Source organism: Cetorhinus maximus, chromosome 11 (genome assembly GCF_964194155.1).
Source record: "Cetorhinus maximus chromosome 11, sCetMax3.hap1.1, whole genome shotgun sequence".
Classification (NCBI taxonomy): Eukaryota; Metazoa; Chordata; class Chondrichthyes; order Lamniformes; family Cetorhinidae; genus Cetorhinus; species Cetorhinus maximus.
In genome coordinates, this window is record NC_135889.1 from 60,301,067 (window position 1) to 60,322,409 (window position 21,343).

Consider the following 21,343-nt stretch of genomic DNA (forward strand, 5'->3'; position numbering starts at 1 on the left):
CTTGCCTTCATTGGCAGGGGTATTAAGTATAAAAGCTGGGAAGTCATGCTGCAGCTGTGTAGAACTTTGGTTCGGCCATGCTTGGAATATTGCGTGCAATTCTGGTCACCACATTACCAGAAGGATATGGAGGCATTGGAAAGGGTGCAGAGGAGGTTTACCAGGATGCTGCCTGGTCTGGAGGTTATTAGCTATGAGGAGAGGTTGGAGAAACTCGGATTGTTCTCACTAGAGCGACGGAGATTGAGGGGCAACTTGATAGAAGTTTACAAAATTATGAGTTGATAGTCAGAAGCTTTTTCCCAGGGTGGAAGAGTCAATTACTAGGGGACATAGATTTAAGGTGAGAGGAGAAAACTATAAAGGTGATGTGCAGGGCAAGTTTTTTACGCAGAGGGTAGTGAGTGTCTGGAATTCACTGCCAGAGGAGGTGGTGGAAGCAGGTACGATAGTGGAGTTTAAGAGGCAGCTTGACAAATACATGAATAGGATGGGAATAGAGGGATACGGACCCCGGAAGTGCAAAATGTTTTAGTTGACAGGCAATATGATCGGCGCAGGCTTGGAGGGCTGAAGGGCCTGTTCCTGTGCTGTACTTTTCTTTGTTCTTTGTTTGTTCTTTTATAGGCTGTTGGGGCACAATGGGTTCAGCATTGGTGTGCCAGATGACTGCAATGCCTCTGGTTAGCTGAAGTGTGCCTGAATCAGTCTATCCCAAGCATTCCTGGCAACTAAGAGAGTGACTACAGGTGTCCTTGTCACATCAGCCCCTCCTCCTGTGGTTGTTCCTCTTCATTCTCCTCCTCCAAAGATAAAGAGGGGACATTGCCTTCCTCCTGTTGGTGTTCGTTCCCTCTGGTGCATACTGAAAGGGACCCCCAGATTTGTCCAGGCTTCTGGATCACAGCCTCAACATCCCAATGGCTTGCTCAATGACCACACTTGTGCTTATGTAGCTTTGGTTTCCTGGCGTGTCAGTGGTAGGACTTTTCACAGGTATCGTCAGCCATGTCCTTAGAAGGTAGTCATTCTCTTCAAAAAGCCACCCACTGACTCTGCTCAGAAGTGTGAATATCTATGGGAAACTAGCACAGAATAAAGGAATCAAGGCACCTTCCTGATCCGCCTTGTACAGACGTGCATGATAATTTTTGATGGTTGCATACCAGCTGAAAGCTAATGGAGTAATGATGAACTGATTGATAAATACTGCCCATTGATCTGAGGATGCTTTGATTGTCACATGGGTACAATCTAATTCACTCTACATGTGGGAAGCCAGCTGGAGCAATAAATCTTAGGGCCCTCTCATTTTTGAAACTAGTCTCATCATGGAGAAGTGGCAAATATAGCCTCCGTTACCGAGGAGATGTACCTGTATACAAGAGATCGTGAAATTCTGGAAAGGTCACCTGGAAGGAACCAGAGGTGAAAAAATTCAGGGCTGTGTTGACTTTGACCCCTGGTGGGAATGTATGCCCACCTTGGTCCAGTTAGGATGCCCTTCCAGGAGGCTGTAAATGTCAGCATCCACCTGACTGATGCTCAGTCATGTCCAAAAGGCTAATCCTCTGACTGTATACCCTGTGTTGGGGTGTTGCTTCCCGTGAGCTGGAGCTCTGTGCTCGTCCCCTTTGTCCTGTGGAGTGACAAATGGTTGGGGAGAAGGCTGGTGCTGCTCCTGCCTTTGCTGGTGCTGTTCCTCCTGTTCCTCATCAGAGATCCAAGGGGAAGCTGTATAATTGGCTCCCATGCTGCTGGGAAGTGCAGATCAAAGGCCAAAAACTCCAAGGCAGCAGAAATGACCTCCACAGTATTGGGAATCACCTCCAAAGCAATGAAGCAGAACAAGTCCTGTGAGGAAAAGCCATTCGCTTAGGTAAGGAAGCAGCTGCCGTATCGCAGTATTTAAAGCCTTGTTTGCCTGTCAGTTGCTCAATCTCGCCAATCCCTGCTGTTCTCTCACCTTGTCTTACCTGGCAAGTACCAGGAAACTCGTGCACTCAAAGTTAAAAACAGAATCCAGGGTTTAAACTTCACTTAGTTGCCTTTTAATATATTCAAATGTCGGAGCTCCCTGTCCCTCGGGTGTTTCCCATGTGTTATCGAACACACTGAAGTTAAATGTGGAAGTCAGGTTCCTGCCAACTTCCTGACATGCCAGTTTTTTCTGCTTTTTTCACCCACCATCCGTGTAGACACCCGCCCACCAATGTTCCGTCTAAATTTTCTTAATGCTGTGCGGGCTACAAGGAAGTTTACTTCCTTGTTCATGGGCAGCTTATATTTTAGAAGTTGCTGAACTTCCTCAAAGTTGTGAGCAACTTGTTTATTTCAAAACAGGGCACCTTTCAGATTACTGTGCAGCCATGCATGCACACACCTTAATAGAAACACTGGGAGCCGCCCTGGCAGGTTAAAACTCATCCCTGTGTGTCCAGCTCTGATGTCATTTGGCTGCTTGTTGTAAGAGATGTTTCTCTCAAACATGTTTGCGTAAAAGTTTGAATTTTATCGGCTTCTTTTGGTTTTAGTTTTATTGATTTATTTCTTTTCCACTGCTCCCTTTGGATTTTAGGAGAACAATTTTGTTTCCGATCTGCAATCTAAACACTTTGCTGCAAAGTTACTGCAGTCTTGCACTTTCAGTCAGCTGCAGGTCATCACTGCCATCACTGAGCCCCAACTTGATCATTTTCTATATCTACTTATCACTCTTCCACTGTTGTTAAATTATCAGGCTCCTTATCCAACATCCAGTACTGGATGTGCAGAAATTTCCTCTAATTAAATATTGGGGAGACTGAAACTATTGTTTTTGGTCCCCACTGCAAATTTTGTTCCCTAGCTATCGACTCCATCCCTCTCCCCAGTAACAGTATGAGATTAAGTCAGTCTGTTTGCAATCCTGGTGTCACATTTGACCCTGAGATGAGCTTCCGACCTCATATTCACACCATCATGAGGACCACCTATTTCCACCTCTGTAATTTCAATCGTCTTCACCCCTATCTCAGCTTCTCTGTGGCTGAAACCCTCATTCATGCCTTTCTTACCTCTAGACTTGACTATTTCATTGCACTCTTGGCTGTTTTTTAAAATGTATTCTTTTACAGGATGTGCGCATTGCTGGCTAGGTCAGCATTTATTGCCCATTCCAAATTGCCCATCCCACATTCTACCCTCCATAAACTTGAGGTCATTGAAAGCGCTGCTGCCAATGTCTTAACTTGCAGCAAGTCCTCTTCCCCTCTCACCCCTGGGCTCATTGACCTACATTGGCTCCCAGTCAAGCAACATCTTGATTTTAAACTCTCATCCTTGTTTTTCAAATCCCACCATGGCCTTGCCCTCCTTCTCTGTGTAGTCTCCTCTAACCTCACAACCTTCCAAGATGTCTGCAGACTAATTCTGGCCTCTTGTGCATTACAAATTATAATTGCTTCACCATTGATGGCTGTACCTTCAGTTGTCGAGGCCCCAACTCTGGAATTCCCTCCCTACACCTCTCCGCCTCTCTACCTCACTTTCCTTCTTTAAGACTCTTCTTAAAACATACCTCTTTGATCAAGCTTTTGATCATCTGATTTAAAATCTCCTTATGTAGCTCAGTGTCTTTCTTTGGTTTATACTGCTCCTGTGAAGCACCTTGGGACATTTCATTGGGCATTATTTAATGTAAGCAATGGTAGTCTTGCCTGTGTCGCCTCTTTTCAGTGACGTCCACCATATTATGTGACACTCAGGCACTTAACTGGACAGCAAAGGGCCTTCCCCAGGATCAAGGACCCTGGGGGTGAAGGTCCCACCCACTGGGAGCTGCTAGCCAATCAGAGGCCGGCAGTTCCATTGAACAGCAGCACCACTCGAGGGCAATAGCTGCTACTGGTATGACAGACGCCCAAGGCCCAGTATCACCACTGGATCTTAGGCCACAGATGAGTGATGACAGGAAGGGTATCATGGGGTGGGGGTCACAAGTCGGGGTAAGGGTTGTGAGGAAGGTTGGGGTGAGGGAGTCAGCAGCAAGAGAAGGGAGCTGGTTCCCAGCGAGCATCCCCTTCCCAATGCCAGGTCCCTCAATCAGGCACTGAGTGCCTTTGAACAAGGGACACTCCCAACACCTCCCTGCCACCACCCCCCACCCACCCCCCTCCACAGAAGCCCGCAAGCAACTGCGATGGGATTTGTTTGTCGTGCTACCTGCATGGGTTAATACCAGCAGTGGTGGGATGAGACCCTTAAGTGGGCATTAAGTGGACTTAATCAGGGTGTGGGTGGGAAAGTGGCGGGGTCCCCACCCTCACCTTCCTGGCTGATTAAATGCCCCTGCCACCAAACTTGTCATGGAGGAGGGCCTTAAAAGTGCTATATAAATATAAGTTAATGTTTTTCAGTTCCTTCCATGTTTTCCTTTATTCCATTTGCTCCCTGCCTATTGTGTTTTTGGCCATAACTGCTTCATCCCACCACTGGGTTCTCAACCTGTTCAATGACCACTTATCACTGCCAGCCCTAAGCCCCTCTTGTCTGCTGCACTCTTCTAAAGGCCTGACTGCAGACCACAGCCAGCTGAAGTTCGTCATCTTCCTGAAATTTAACTTGTATGACAGTGTAACATTACAAATGACATCCTCTGGACTGGGATAAACCATGTGTTCCTTCAAACTCTCACCCAACACCCCCACCAGACCTCCTTGTGGCCTTTGAAAGAGCCGACTATGCCATTATTCTCCAATGTTTCTCTCCTCTGTGGGCTGCCCTTGCTTGGTTCCATGCATGCCTATCTGATCGAAGCCAGAAAACCTTCAGCAATGGCTTCTTCTCCGGATCCCATATCAGGACCTCCCAAGTCCTCCCATGATCTATCTTTGGCCCCTTTCTACTGCCCCTTGGTGGCATCATCTGCAGACTTCCACAAGTGCACTGATGACTACCACCTCAACCAATAGAATCATGGAATGGTTAGAGCACAGAAGGAGACATTTAACACGTCAAGCCGATGCCAACTCTCTGCAAGAGCAGTTTAGCTAGTTCCACTCCCTTGCCCTTTTCCTGTAACCATGCACATTTTTTGCCCTCGGGTGTTTATCCAATTTCCTTTCAAAAGTCCCTCCACTGCTTCCCCCTACCATTCCATTATCAGAGTGCTTTTCCAACATCTTGTTTTCTATGAGCCAAATTCTCCTCCAATTAAACATTGGGAAGACTGAATCCATTGTTTCCTGCCCCTGCTACAAACTCCATATCCTTGTCATTATTTTCACCCACCTCCCCCACTTCCCTCTCCCTCTGATTCTGGTTCCTTGTGCTGCGAATCTTAACATCATAAGTTTTGAATACCAGTAAAGTGTAACGGATTGCTTATTGATGATGTACATAGGTTTCAATCATCAGCTAGGGCTTCCCATGCAGAATAAGGTAGATTGTACAAAGTTTAGTATAGTAGAACTAAAATGCTGCAATAAAAGAAATTGCTTGTACATTAGAACTTCCATAAAGATATGATTCACGTATGATTAGAATTATGACCAGAAGTCTGTTTGCCACAAGAGTATTGGGCTGTACTCTGTATTTGTTATTACTCTGACCCTCAAATTCACATTGCTTGAAGGGCTATGGTGCGTGTGTTTTTCTTTCCTCCTTCACATGTTTCTCATTTACAGGTTATTAGTACTACAGTGGTACTGTCATGTAGCATTGTTCTTGCGGGCTCATCATTGATGTTACTGAGTCGGAACAGACAAGATAATGCTTACCAGATACTACAGCGCAACTCTATTTCCAGCAATACTAGTGTGAATCCTAGTTTGAAAGAATTCCAAACAACAGATAAAAATATAACATCTGATACAGAATTTGCAACTGGAGAAGGTGAAAGTCTTTTTTGTTTACATTTTTTAGCATGGAATGACAGATATGGGATTTATTAACTGTTTCTTCCTTAAAACTTCTATATGTTGTGTTTTTTTAATGAGGTAAAGATGGCCTGGGTTGTCCCCCTGCCTCCCACCCGTTGTCCACAGTGTGCTTGTGTTTTGTTTTTTTCTTCACAGTGTCATTGCTGTTCAGTGCTGAATCCTAGGATTAGCTTAGAATCATCAAAGCAGGAGGGTTGGATGGCCATTTTATAGACAATCGTTTAGCCTATGTAGACTCAGCATATAATTCCAAATATCTTAGAACATTGTCAACATCAGTATGCAAAACACATAAACTACTAGATAGTTTAGTTAAATCAGCATGATTTAGCAACGTGCAATCTGGCTTGTATTTGTCCACAGCACATTTGACATCATCAGACAAAGGTGCCATAAGTGAAGATTTGAGGCGCACTGACCTATTCAAAACCAGTTGAGCAGCGCCCAACTACAATGTGACCAGTTGAATCCTAGTAGGTAGGACCCCTAGGCAGGGCTCAATAACCACTTGGATGATGCTTGACTATCAGCCAACCAGCCTTTTTTCCCATTTTCAATATTTTTATATCAGGTAAAGAGAAATGTTCAAAGAAATAGACCAAAAAAAAAATTTTGTTTAATATATTAATGATTTTCCTCCAGGTCACAGCCAGAGTACTAAATACTATTGTGGCCACCTCATTTTGGTAAAGATATGATCATTCGAGTGAGGGTGCAGAGGAGATGTATGAGGATGGTGCCAGGAATGGAAAATTTTAGATATGAGAAAAAGTTGGATAGTCTGGGGTCATTTTCTTTGAAACAGAGGAGACTGAGGTGAGATTCAATTGAGATACACAAAGTTATGAGGGGCCTAGATATAGTGGATAGCAAGGACCTTATTTCCCTTAGCAGGCAGGTCAATAACCATGGGGCATAGATTTAAGGTAATTGGTAGAAGGATTAGAGGAGAATTGAGATTTTCTTTACACCCAGAGGATGGCGGGGAGTGGATCTGGAACTTGATGCTTGAAAGGGTGATAGAGGCAGAAACCCTCATCACATTTAAGAAGTACTTGGATATGCACCTACAAAGCTACAAATCAAGAGCTGGAAAGCGGGATTAGGCTGGATATCTTGGTTGGTATAGACACAATGGGCTGAATGACTTCTTTCTGTGCTGTGATTCTATGATTCTGTTCTTTCTCCCATCCTGGCTGCAACAAACTTGTGTCTGATGTTTTACCACATGCAGATCTTGCCTCTCTCCTGTCCTTTGCATGTAATTTAATGTCAATATTTGAACTAGTGGCTGTCACTGTGAAGTGGATGTTGGTGTACTTTCATTCTTAATCTTTTTCTGGTTCTTCCCCCAGTATCTGGGCAGGTTGCAGTACTTGAGTGACTGAAATGTAAAAGAGGCAAGGGTAAGGTTATGGTCAGGTAGGAGGAGAAAGTACAAAGTGTGTGTTTACAGCATTAGCTGCTTGCAAGTCAGAAGAGATTGAGGCAGAAATGAGAGAAGTTTGATGAGAGAAGAAGGATTCAGTATATGGAGACCTTCACCTTCAGTGGCTTCAGCCCCAGCAGTGGCCGCAATTTCAGCAATAGCCCTCCCCATGATGACCAGAACCATCTCCACCATAGGGGTTAAAACAAGCAGATGTGCCTTTCCTCCTCCAGTTAGTTCTTGCTGTCTCTGGTTATGTGTCACTTTTTCCTGCAAGAGAGAGGTAAGTATGGGAGTGTTTGTAGAATCTGTATGAGTGATGTGGTTGTCATGGTTGAATAGTTGGCAATATGTGTGCAAACTGTGAGATATAGGTTTGAGGACTGAATGTGTGAGGGTGAGGTGAACCATATGAATTTTTGGTATGTTTGATGGAGGTTGTTGGCAGATGAATGATAGGAATATACCGATTTAAGCATTGCCTGAGGTTACTCGCGGAGTTGGTAGGATATAGCATTTGAGGATGTATCCACTGACTTTGATCACTCGTGTGAGATCACTAGACCTCTTCTTTCACTGCATCCATGTTCTTGGAGCAATGCTCCCAGCATTGATCTCCTTTGCTATCTCTCATCACTAGCTTCTGAGCATAACTCCAGAGGGCCTTCTGCTCCCCTGAGGATACAGGATATCTCTCCTCCATTGCCCATCTTCAAACAAGAAGTCAGTGCAGTATTTACAAACTTTGGTGCTCTCTCCCATGATCACTCATTATTGATTGTTGAACCACACACTGGTTGGATTTTGTTGGGCTGACAGGGGTCTCGCCCACCAGTTGGCGAACCGGTGGGGAACCCCATCAGTTCTGCGGGGTAGTCTGATGGAATCAAGTGTCCTTCAGGCACTTGAATGACCACTGCCGGACCTTCCCCACAATTGAGGTCTCCGGCGGCGGAAGCCCACTGAGCTGCTGGCAAATTAGAGGCCAGCAGCTCTTCATGCCACCAGCACCAGCAAGAGCAGTAATTGCTGGCAGCAGTGCACCCAGCAGAGGCCTAGGATCATTGTGAGACCCCAGATCAAGGTGAGGAAAGGCAGGATGGGGCGAGGGAGGCGTTCGCGGTAAAGGGGGAGAAGTTTCGGAGAGAAGGGCAGGGCTTGGCTTGCAGCGGCCAGCCCCCCCAAGGCCAGGTCCCTCGATTGGGCTCAGAGTACCTGGCTATGAAAGACCCTGCACCACCTCCAGGAGGCTGCTGGCAAATCTGACAGGGTTTATTGGGTGACCTTCTGAGGATGTGGGAACACCTTGTAGCCTCTCTTTAATCCCTGAGCCACCATTAATTTGCAGTAGGCTCAGGGATAATGTGTGCCAATTGGCTCAATAAGGAGCCTAATTGACATCCCGCCAGCGGTGGCCGGGAATCCTGCATCAGCTCCTTCCATCCTCCACCTTAATGCAGGGACATTTTGCCGCCACCAGAAAACTGAAGCGGGTCCTCTGCCCCGATTGCGTGCCCAGCCATCATGTTTCCTGCCCCAACAGGCTGTATTAACTCCTGCCACTATTCCCAATGGTCTCGGAACCTCCCACAACCACAGCGTACCTTTCCTTTAAGAGGTGCAGACTAGCATTAAGTGTTGCAGGCTTGCCTTCTATAGTGCTTGGCAGTAAAATATGAAAGACTGGCTTGCATTTATACAGTGCCTTTCGGATCACAGTCAATCAAGTACTTTTTTGAGGTGTAGTCACTGTTATAACATAGGAAACATGGCAGGCAATTTGTGTAAAGCAAGCTCCTGCAAATAGCAATGTGATAATGACCAGAGAGTCTGTTTTTGTGATGTTGATTGGGGGATAAATATTGGCCAGGACTCCAGGGATAACTTCTCTTCTTCAAAGTAGTGCCATGGAATCACTTACGTCCAACTGAAAGAGCAAATGGGATCTGTTTAATATCTCCGAAAGTTGACACCTCTGGCACTGTACCACTACCTCAGTTCTGTGTAATTGTAGTAGGGCCTGGTACGTAAAGAGTTAATATGACACTGAGTACAGTACCACTCACTCAGTAATATAAGAAGGCACGTCACAAAAAATCTTTACAGAAGTGCAGAAGGAGGCTATTCAGGCCATCGGGTTGCACTGGCTCGCTGAATGAGCATTCTACCTAATCCCACTTCCCTGCCCTATCCCCATAACCTTGCACATTCACTCTTTTCAGGTAGCAATTGATTCCCTTTTGAATACTTTGATCGAATCTGCCTGCACCGCCCTTTCAGGAAGTTCGTTCCAGACTCCAACCACCCTCTGGGTAAAAAAAATTTCCCTCCCATCACTTCTACTCCTTTGCCCATTATTTTGAATCTGTGCCCTCTAGTTCTTGATGTACCCTTGAATGGGAACAGTTTCTCCCTAGTTACCCTGTCCATACCCCTCAGGATCTTGAATACTTCTATCAAGTCTCCTCTCATCCTTCTTTTCTCCAAGGAAAACAGAGCCAACCTCTCCAATCTATCCTCATAGCTACAGTTGTTTGTCCCTGGATCCCATAGCAAGGGTCAGTCTAGAGATGGACAGAGTTGGGTAAGGCCCTCGGCTGGAATCAGCTCTGTTACTCTACTGTAAATATGTACATGGTTATGAGTTGTTAATAAAGACTTGCCATTACATACTCAAGACCACGAACCCTGCTTCACGGTATCCGAAGCAGGATTCTTCATGGGTGGCAGTATCGGGATGAAAACCCTATCCTCACAAGAATGCTGAGAAACTAAGAAAAAGGACATCTTCAACAGATTCTGCACTGAACCTAACTCCCAACTGAAGCTACTGATGCTGAGAGAACTCACCAGAAAAAAAATAAGGAAAAAGCTCCAGAGACAGAAGACCCTGGGTGCAGACAAGAAAGGTTGAAGCTTTACTCAAGTAGAAGACTCCATTGCATCCTGCTGGGAAATCCAGCTTCAGCAAGCAGAGCTGGCAGCCCACGAGAATGAGATTTTTAAAAAATTCCAGGCCAACTAACCCTGAGAAACCCCTTTTTAGGTCTTTCAATCACAAGCCTCCTTTGAAAGCAACTCATCGCTAAACCCAATTCCAGACTCCGACTCTCAGCACATGGCTCCCAAGCCAGGCAAGAAAAAAGTCATCATTAATAATTAATTTTGTCCACTCTGGGTACCTTGAGACTGTTTACGTTTGGAAACAGCAAGTTCTTTTCCAAGAGCCCCGACTCATAACACGATGATGCTGAATGAATTAAGTCGTCATTGCAGTCCCTTCTTCAGGCAGAAGCACGCCGCTGCTATTTTGAAAAGCCTGCCAAAAACCACCAAGCACAGGAAGATCTTTTTGTTCAGCAGAAACCAGCGACGCCACCTTGGAAGCCTGTAATCTCTTAAAGCTGAACCCACACTTTTTAAAATCTTCAAAAATGGATCACAATTCCACACTTGCAGCTTCACTGGGATTCACCCATGGCCCAGACCAGTCACAGAATTGGAGTCTTTGGAGGAGAAAAATTTCAAAATACAGCATTGCTCCAGACTTCAGAAAAAAATCTGCAGATCTGCAAGCTAAGAGTTTGTCTTACCCTAGACAAGGCAATTCAGCTACTTAGACTGAGCTACATGAGCAATTTCAGACCATCCTGAGAGGCAAGAACGCTTCATGAGGCAGAAACCAACCCTTAGTCCACCGTTTCAAGACACAAAAATGCAAGGACCACCCACATCAGGGGCCGCAACCCCAGAACCGGCCAATAGGGTGACCTTGCCAGTGCTGTGGTGTGAAGCGCCCTCACAGGAAAGATCCGTGTCCTGCGAGTACTGCCCACTGCTTCCACTGCCACAGACAGGACACTTTGGTAAACTCCAGCACCACACAGACATCCCAAAGGTAACCCACAAGGTTGAGACCGAAGAGTCAGAAGACGCACAGCCATTCTTTTCTTGGGTGAGATCAAAGAAAGCAGTTCTTCATCTTGGAATGCAGATAACCTGGTAAATGGTCATCCAATAAATTTTAAATTAGATTCAGTGCCAGCGTGACATTCCTATCAGATGAGGAACCGTGGCTCCAAGGCCTTTGGATTCGAACAACAAACACTCCACTTTATGGAGCAGGGGATTCCCAGTCATTGGCATGACCCTTGAATCACTGAGGTATGGTGACAAACAAATCTTTGAGCTGATGTATGTCGTCCACAATCAGCCTTTCTCTTTTCTGAGCAGCGATGCCTCCATAGCCTTCGATCTTATCTAGCCGGCGGAAGATGTCAAGACTATCACAGTTGTTAGTTGGCCAGAGCAGCACGGTACTGAGACCTCAGACACTAAAGAGTATTCAGACTCTGATTCCACCTGCGATCTCTCTTCTCTTTTTGTGGAGCAGGTTTGTCCATCATTATTCCAGATCCTGGGAAGTCCCCAATGGTCAGACCCTACCTACTGCACAAGAGATTATCATTGCACCTCCAGTGGAAATAATACCAGAGAAGAATCAACGGTCTGAGGAGGCTCTATCTCCAACCACGATGATGGTACAGTCGGTAGGCACACCAACCACTGTACATACACTGCAACTTCCAGCCAGCGTGCCAAAACCACAAAGGATGCTGGAACCTGTTAGCAGTTGCACACCATCAACAACAGAAAGCAGAGGTGAGCATGATACTCAATCTTCTCCTCGCCACAGGAACAGTCTTCCTCAGCCTCAGGGAGTTTCTTGAAATCCCAGAGGAAAAAGAGGAAAAAACACAGCCAAGCAGACAAGTACCATTTCTGTCCACCCTGCAAGCAATGGTCAAGACAACCAACAACCATACACTGCCAAACCTGCCAGACAAAGTAGGCGTGGTTTAACATCAGGCAGTGGAAGAAACAGATGAAACCCATACCCAAACACCAGTCAAACCTCCAAGCCAACAACAAGAACAAGAAACACCAGAGCCCACCACTTGCCCGACGGAATGGCGAATGCGATGTGGAAGAGTTATAAGCCTCCAGACCGTCTGAACCTCTAACTTCAAGGACTTGAAGTGGGGTGATGCGGCAGTGAGAATCTTTTAATGATAATGTTAATACTGTAAGAGCAAATACGTTAGAATAGCATTAAGGTTGTAACAATAAGGTTAATGCACAAGACTTATAACAATGTAAGACTTGGAAGTAAACTAAAGTAACTCTATAAAGACTTGGGGGCTGGTGTGGTAGTAGGGTCTGATACATAAAGGGTGAATGTGGGACTGAGTACAGTACTGCCTACACAGTGTAAGAAAACACATGACCCAGAACCAGGGTCAGTCTAGAGATGGACAGAGTTGGGTAAAGACCTAGGGCAGGATTTTCCAGCCCCGCCCCCCCGCACCAGGATTGTCTGGTCTTGCCGAAAGTCAATGGACTTTTGGCTGGGCCGCCGAATCTCCCACGGCGGATCCCGGCACGACAGGGCCGGAAAACCCCAGCCCTAGACTGGAGTCAGCTCCATACCTGCATCCTCTACTGTAAATATGTACGTAGGAGCTGTTAATAAAGACTTGCTGTTACATACTCAAGACCACGAAGCCTACTTCATGGTGTCTGAAGCAGGATTCTTCATTCTGCATGATGTGTCAGCCTTAATTCTTGTGCTCAAGTCCTGCAGTAGGACATGAATCCATAAACTTAGGACTCAGATGCAAGTGCGCTAATGAAGAAGCAAAGAGAGCAGCTAAGGAGAAGTGGACCTGGGTTGAGCTGAAACGCCAGCCTGCTGAGTCCAGAAAGGCACACTTCGTACGAACCAAGGCAAACAAGCCACAGTTGCTAGAACCAATTCCGTATGAGTTCATGGCATAATTTTGATACCAAATTAAATAAATTTACTGTGTCTAAAAAAAAAATCAACTGAGCCATGGCTAACACTGTAAAGATATTGGGCCCTTGCAGATGTATACAGCCAGTGAAGAGCACGGGGAGCATTGGCTAAATGCAGAAATCAGAGTGAGCAGGCAACAAGAAATTGGCATAACTACATCACTGAACTGGTCAACAGGATAATCAACCATCGTGATCCCTGCATCCAGTTTTCGGAATTTACCAGTTTAACCCCCGTGCTGCCTAGAAAGAAAGTTTTCTATGTTCACACTTGTGCATGATACCAGTGAACTATCAGCCCTCAGACTGCAGTACTCAACAAGCAGTCTGTATCTACTGAAAAAAAGCAGCCTGAGGTTAAAAAAATTGAGATATTACATTTTAAAAAGAGAAAAACACTGAAAATTGCATAATCACCATTTCAAGTCAATTTTGGCATTTGTTATTTTGTAAATGTTTGAATTTTCAGGTGAAAGCCTTGGGATAGTTGAAGTATTTTCAATTAAAGTTTTCTTATAACTGTAATGCTCTTCAGTTTTATTGAGAAAATAACACTGTCACGATCAACTCCCATCACTAACCTACCAACAATCTCTATCAATCAAGACTGATACCAAATGTTCATGTGATTCACCTCTCCCTCACACACTTGGAACTGCTGCTGAAAATGTTTTATGATTTATTTCCTGAATTTGAACATTCGCAGTTATTTATTTTCATTTTTATAATTTGGTTATTTCATTAATCTTTCAACCGTTTCTGTTTATGACTTAACTAGATTGTGTTTTCTCAAAATACAAATCTGTTTTAATATAGCTAGAAATATGTATCGCAGTTTTTCTTTGCAGAATTTGTAGAATTTGATCCACTTTTTTAAAATTGTGAATTTTTCAGCATTAATGTTATTCTGTTAGATGGTTTTGAACAATTGTGATTTCAAGATTCACTTTTCTCTCATTTTGCGCTGTGTTCTATTTGGTGCTTTTAAAAATTCTGCATTTTTGGTGCTTTTAAAAATTCTGCATTTTTGAAACAGTCAACTATTTGAAAAGATTAGAAGTGTGTTTGAAAATGTGTGGTGTAACGATTTTGGAGGACTTGAAATACAAAACCAAACACAGTATTGGGCTTGAATTTCAGCTCTTAATTCCCTATGTAAAAGTTTTATTGGCATTGTTAAGTATGAAAGCTGATGGTTTAAGGTATTTCTACTTTACTGACAGAAATCTGTGCATGTCAAATGGAAAATCAAGGCGAGTTATGTTGTGGCAGCCAGCAAGTTCGGAATAATGACAGAAGTATAAATGATTCTTTATTGAATGGTATGTTTATTAAACCAATATTGATTGGCTATTGAAGTGCCCAGTTTTAATTACTTAAATGTTTTGATGGCTAAAAGCAGTACAAAAAGTATGATGCATACTGTACAGCATTTATGCATACTAATCTAGAAATCCTTGTCTAGTCAAATATTCTGGTATGGTATTTAACAATGAGTTAGTAATTTGGCTAAAAATGTAACCAGTTTAAAGTTTAAACAGGCTGCATTCCCTGTGCAACCTGTATTTCTGTTTGTGCTCTTAATTTTTGAGTTAAACAATTGGATTTCTCAACCAGGTACTAATGCAGTAATAGCTTTTTCATGAGTAGGTTTGTTCACTATTGTTAAGTTTTTTTTTCCCTGCAGTTAATAAAACAATAAAATGGTAGTTCCTGTATCTACAATATGTGACTTATGATACATTTTTCAGCGGAGCAATGTACGACCTTGTGTAAAGCTGAAAACTGTGTGTTGGTCCAAGAAGAACAGCAGTTACAGAATACAGATCCACAGCTGGCCAGACACGTGCTGCTGTGCTTGCTTCTCATTATAGGCTTGTTTGCTGTAAGTCTGACATTAAAATGAATTTCTTCTTTGCAATGGCCACTTTAATCAAATAACAAAAATATAGTATTTACTTTTTATCTCACTCAGTTTCCCTCCCCTTCTTTCCTGAAGGTGGTGTTTTTTGTTGGTAGAACAATTCTACAGGCAGTGCTCATCCTCCAGTAGTGCTCCTAAAGAGGCTATAATTCATGTGAGCCGTGACAATGAGTTTCAGCAGACTGCTGTGGAGGCAAATGAATAATCAAGGATAGAAAGCCTGGCTATGTTTTTCTCCCTGTGCTGCTGATGTTACAATTGACAATGGCAGTTGCCATTTTAGTTGACCTAAACAATGAGGGAAATGTTTGCCTAGAATATTACCTACTTTATGTTAGTCATTTTCACTGGGCTTGCACTTGCATTGCTTGTATAAATAGCTTTTTGATATGTCTTTTTTAAAATCATTTTTCAGAATGTATCCAGTTGTCTCTGGTGGTTGTTTAATCATGAGCCAGGTCGTCTTTACGTTGAGCTGCAGTTCTTCTGTATAATCTTTAATTTTGGCCAGGTTTGTATTTCTGATGTGCCTGCTTCATGTGACACTGTTCTGATATTTCAACAGTAAAATTTAATCGATTTGGTGACAAATGTCAATTTAAATATTATCCTAAATAATTAATCTACTTTTCTGTTTTCCTTCAGGGTTTTATTTCTTTTGGCATATTTGGACTTGATAAACATTTAATCATTCTTCCATGTAAAAAGAGGTAAATAATTTTATTTCCTATAGCTGAACAGCACCCACTCCTGCCTCTTAAAATGAGTGGCAGTTCAGTAGTTCTAGCAGTTTGCATTAGACCAGCAAGCTGAGGGTTTCAATTTGAAACCTTGGTACTGACCATCACTGTAACATGCTTATCACAGGTACCCAAGTACTGCCAATCTCAGCTGTGTTCCTGATGGCAAACTTCAGGTAGATAAAAAGTTTTAACAGAGAAGAGAAGGTCAAAACTTGCAATGATCAGCCTTGTGCTGCAGAAGAGTTTTGCCAGTTTGTAATCACGTAGTGTAATCAGTTGAAGTCATGAAGTTCACAGTGTATGCTCTCCTATCTTTCTGGCTGAAGATGTGGCAACCTGGTTGACCAGTGATAACAGTGAAAGATGTCAAAGGGGGAAAAAAAATACATTGCGATGCCGGAGAATTGCCACATTACCAAAAAGCTTTTAAAGTCCTGTAGCTGCCAAAGATGTTCAGACCATCCACCTAGCTAGCTATATCTACCTATATGCCCACAGTTAAAATGGGAATTCCTTTTGTAACTTGTCATGCTTTAATTATACTCGCCTGTCTGTGATAACACAGCAGTGCTTTCACTGGGACAGGGTATAATCATAGCATGACAAGTTTATGAAAACAGTTTCTATTCCAAATTTGGACATAGAAATTAATAGGATGTTCATACCAGTGTAAAAATTTTTTATATATATGACACACACGTCACAATAGGCACTATATTATACCGATAAAGTATGGAAATTAGATTGGCATAGAACAGTGTGTTTGTGTAACTTTGCTGATGCGCAGGAAGTAGTGGATGTGGGTTCACACCCCTGTTGCCCCATTGTAAAGCTATTTTTTTCTTTTGCTGTGTTGCTGGAGAGCTGTTTTCATGCAATTTTAGGACTGTTATTTTCAGCCTATGAGTGAAAATATGGTTGTCCTCTCCATGCAACCACTGAGATGGTAGAAGGCAAACTAGATGGATCTTGTTTTTTTTTGTCTAGCAGTTCCTATATCCCACCCCTAGAATAGCACAGTGTGCTCAAGAACTGGGAGTTGGACTTTATTTGGCACTTTTTGGCATGTCATTCATTAATCATTCTGCATGACTTGACAGGCTGGAATTCCTATGGCACGGAAGAAATTTAGGAGTACAGACTGACAATACATTAACTGAGGACATAAGGATGACTTGCCAACAGTTTTCTCAATATCATAAGGATCAGTGTTCCAGAGACATTATCAAAGGAAGGAGGTATGAGATTCTATTAACATGACTCAAGGGATTGTGCTCACCAATCCTTGGTGCTGGCAATGCATTGCATTTTCTTAAAATGCTTAGGCTGTAATAGTTTTGTTTCAATCTGAAAAATACTTTATTTATTTCCTAGGATTTACTAAAACTCCACTACTTGCTCTTAAAGACTGTGATGTTGGTATTCTTCAAATTCACAGATTTTTTTTGTTGCTGTAAAAGTTTGTTCATCAATATATTGCATTTAATTGTGACACAGCATGTTAATGAGGGAGCAAAAAGATATTTGTACAGGAAACTTTGAAATATGTTATTGTATTGAAAGCAGTACTTTTAATTAATTAGGATATAATGCTTAAAATTTGGGGGAACTTTTTTGAGCAATGTAAACATTTTGAACATGCGTTGCACCTTCTTAAGTATGTTATCTCTACAAAAACACACTTCTGTGTTTGCTAAAGCATTTTTCTTTCTATAGACATTTTTTATGTAGACATAATGTAGACATCTTAGCCAACTTTATCACAAAAAGAGATGAGTTAATAAGTGTCAATGATCTCAGCTACTTTATCTATTTATTTCGGATATCAGCGGTAAGTATGTTTGGTTTGGTTTCAATAGTCTCAGGCGAATAGCACTGTGACACGGAATGCTTTTCTTGTATACTGCCAAAATAGAATGTGAAACACAGGTCATTTTTCAGTCAAAACCTTGCCATAGAGATGGTGCCCACGGTCTGGATATTTAACACAGGTGGGGTGGAGGGTGGCAGCGGGGTCTGGAGCAGGCATGTACATGGTGCTGGAGTTTTGGATGAGAAGCACAGAAGTTTGGGTCTCCTCACACGCTGTGCTTTAATTCCACAGCATGCATGTTGTCTCCTTGACAGATTCCCCACCCAGAAGTGAGCTTGATTAATCGGCTCAGCTTCCAAATAGGTGTGGAAGACAGTGGTGTGGCAGGAGCAGGTAGGTCCAATCTGTGATCCCGGGGAGGGGTTCCAATTCCGAACAGTTTGTATGGAGTGGGGTAGATCTTGAGGAACAGAGGGGAAGCATTCCTGCTTGTTCTGGCCCACAAGCAATGCTGTAAAGATGCTGAGCTTCTCTCTGAAGCCGCCTTCGCCTCCCATAAGCTGCCAGATTTCCCGAGGCCTGATAAATCCAGCCAGCCACTTTTGAATCTGCAAAGCAGGTTAATTCAGAGGCTACATAGATAATGAAAATATTAAATTGCTAACTCATCTCCTGTAGGCAGGTTGGCTGCCCACCCCTTGCCTCATCTACGTTAAATCCAAAAGTAAGTGGGAGGAGGTGGGTTGGGGGTCTGGTTTGAGATTTTTAAAATGTTAATATTTGAACCCTATTTTGGGGTGTTAAGGTTCACTCCATTATTTCTATAGCAAATCCAGACTATTGTATAATATTAGAACTATTTCAGTAAGAATGCATTCCCCAATTGCTATTTTAAATTTTTTTGTTCTCCCTTTTGTACATCATCACTAGCACTACAATCTGCTGTGCTATGTGAGAAACCTCCACTTCATTATGCCAGCTTTAGCCTGTTGCCCAAATGTTTTCTTTTGAAATGCTTAAACTGCAAATTGCTTAGCAGTTTTAGGATCTGTCTTCAGCTGCCTCTGGAATGCACAACCAAAACGTACCGATCTGTGCTCAATCACTGCAGCAGTGAACTTACTGAGAGCTAAGACTCAACATCCAGAGGGTTCTCTTAATATTCTACTACAAATAATTAGCTAACAAGTTCTACATCATCAGTAACAACTAGCATTTATATTGTGCTATTAACACAGTAAAATGCCTCAAAGTACTTTACAGGAGCATAATCAAACGAAATTGACACTAAGCCAAAGAAGGAGACTTTAGGACAGGCGACCAAAAGCTTGCCAAAGAGATTTAAGAGGGGTTTTGAAGGAGAAGAGAAGTAGAGAGGTTTCAAATGGGAATTGCAGAGCATTTGGCTAGACAGCTGAAGACATGCAACAAATGGTGGAGTAAGAGAAATGGGAGTTGGACAAGAGGCCTGAGCTGGAGGAGTGCAGAGTTCATGGAGGATTCATGAGCTGAGGGAGGTCAGAGAGTTAGGGAGATTCAAGGCCATGGATGGAATTGAACATGAGGATGAGAATTTTAAAATCAGAACATTTGGTATCGAGGAGCCAAAGTAGGTCAGTAGTGCGGTGGTAAAGTGTGAATGATACTTCAAGTTAGCATATTGGGAGTAGAATTTTAGATGAGCTTAAGTTTATGGAGGGTAAATAATGTGTTGGTGTCCAGGGCAGCATTGGATTAGTCGACTCTAGAGATAACTAAAGCATGGAAGGGGGTTTCAGCAGCAGATTGACTTAGGCAGGTTTAGATATTATGGAGGTGGAAGTAGGCGGGTTGGTGACAAGGAAGATATGGGGTCGGCAGCTCAGCTCAGGGTCAAATCGGGCTGAGGTTGCAAACAGTCTAGTTCAGTCTCTAAGATGGTAGACATTGAGTTAAATGGATTTGGTGGCTGGGGGATCAAAGAACAATGGCTTTGGTCTTCCAACCCAGGTCTGGATGTTGGACAAGCAGTATAATTAGTCTTTATTTCCTACCATCCCACCTCTTTCTACTGTTTTTGGTATTTCCTTTCCTATGAAACAGTGATGTGAAACTTGCAGACCAAGTGGATGAATCATTCCTTTGACACAGGTGTGGTGCAGAAACCTTTGCAGATGTATTCCAGGGCTGTGATCTGGTGGACTGGTTGATTCAAGTTGGTCTGGCCCATGACCGAGGTGAAGCTATTAAGTATGGAGACCGATTACTGGAAGGCGGCGCCATTCAGCACATTACGAATGAATATTCATTTCAGGATGAATCTTTCTACTATCGTATGATGCAGATGAATTAAGCATGATTTGTGCTATCATTAGAGCTTCTTTGAATCTAGAGCTGAAATGTGCTAGATTTTCTTAATTGCTATAAAATGCATTCAGACATTTTTTAAATTTCTGTCTTTTTAAAATTTTTCATACCATTAACCAAAGAATTTTAAATCCCCATTTACGAAATAACGTGGTTAAGTTTGTTTCCAACTTTTGCTAAGGCGAAAAACCCTTGCTGCATCAATGTATAGAAAGTGATGTTTCATGTGTGGAAATGTAAATTGTGACTCATTCTGTAGTGGCAAAGTGGACAGTGGTTTTGGGATTTACCTTCCACCGTATTGCAAACATATTTGAATCAAAGTGATGAGATTGCACTGAAGTATTGAGTTAACATTTTATGTTCTATATCTAGAGAACAGAAAAAACTGACTACTGCTTTTGCAGCAAATGGGTGCTAGTTATGGAGCTGGACACTTATCATACTTAAAAAGCCTCAGCCTTCTGTGTAGCATCACTGTGACATCAAGACTTGATATTTCTGCTTAATTTTAATAAGAACATTAATACACAAAAAGAAAAGCAATAGCTATAACAGAGTAAAAATTACGAACTACACATCATACAAGTCTGTTTAAACAAATGCAAATCACATCCTTAATGCCTCCAGCAGTCTGTACATGCATCTTCACAATGGGTATGCTGAAGTTTGCGTAATTAAATGTTAAAAATTGCACTTTAAGTTAAAAGGTGTACTTCAATATAAAACATATGTAAAAGGCAATGTGAAAGCTGAATCTTATATTTAGCCAAAGTACATGGTTAACACTGTTGTCAAGAAAGAATCTGGTAGATTATAAATGGGTTGTCAACCTATTTCTTTTTAACTTAATTTTAGCTATACGGTAAAATTTAAAAAATGAAATGACGTGTCATTTCTTGGAATGTAAAATCCTGGTTATTGTAATAAATATTTTGATATGTTTAAAAGTGTCCATGAGTCGTGTACAAATAAAGAAATAAAACCTTTTTTTCATACGCTTGAGACTCTAAAAGGCTGGAGTACTTTTATATATAGTAGTATATATACATTTAGTGAAAGTGTTCAGAAAGATAGTTTTTGAGTTTAAATTTGTTTGTTTAAAACCCAGTTTTCTTTAGGTCACATTTTTTACACATTGATGCGATTGCTGCAGGCCTAGAAGAGAACCTGGGGAAAATGAAATGCTAGGTTAATGCTGTTTATGACATTTTCTGACATACATCTCATGATGCACAAGTACAGTATATGAAAAGACCAGCCAGAAACCATGTTTTCTTTCTTCTAGGTGTTTAAACATGATGGCTGGAA

The 21,343-nt window shown here is 42.5% G+C and overlaps 1 protein-coding gene across 5 annotated transcripts in view; it reads left to right on the top strand.

The window, feature by feature from the left end:
* Positions 1–21,037, top strand: part of gpr155a (G protein-coupled receptor 155a) — a 72,572-nt gene extending 51,535 nt beyond the window's left edge. For 3 of the 5 annotated variants that reach the window (XM_078552069.1, XM_078552068.1, XM_078552072.1), the window contains exons 10-16: positions 5,667–5,874; positions 14,430–14,528; positions 14,958–15,091; positions 15,546–15,641; positions 15,776–15,840; positions 16,974–17,111; positions 19,817–21,037. In XM_078552069.1, the coding sequence (XP_078408195.1) occupies positions 5,667–5,874; positions 14,430–14,528; positions 14,958–15,091; positions 15,546–15,641; positions 15,776–15,840; positions 16,974–17,111; positions 19,817–20,018 (942 nt within the window). In that variant the 3' untranslated portion in view covers positions 20,019–21,037. Of the gene's footprint in view, positions 1–5,666; positions 5,875–14,429; positions 14,529–14,948; positions 15,092–15,545; positions 15,642–15,775; positions 15,841–16,973; positions 17,112–19,768 lie in introns of all 5 variants that reach the window. The other 2 variants (XM_078552070.1, XM_078552071.1) reach the window with 2 other exon arrangements.
* Positions 21,038–21,343: the final 306 nt, after the last annotated feature.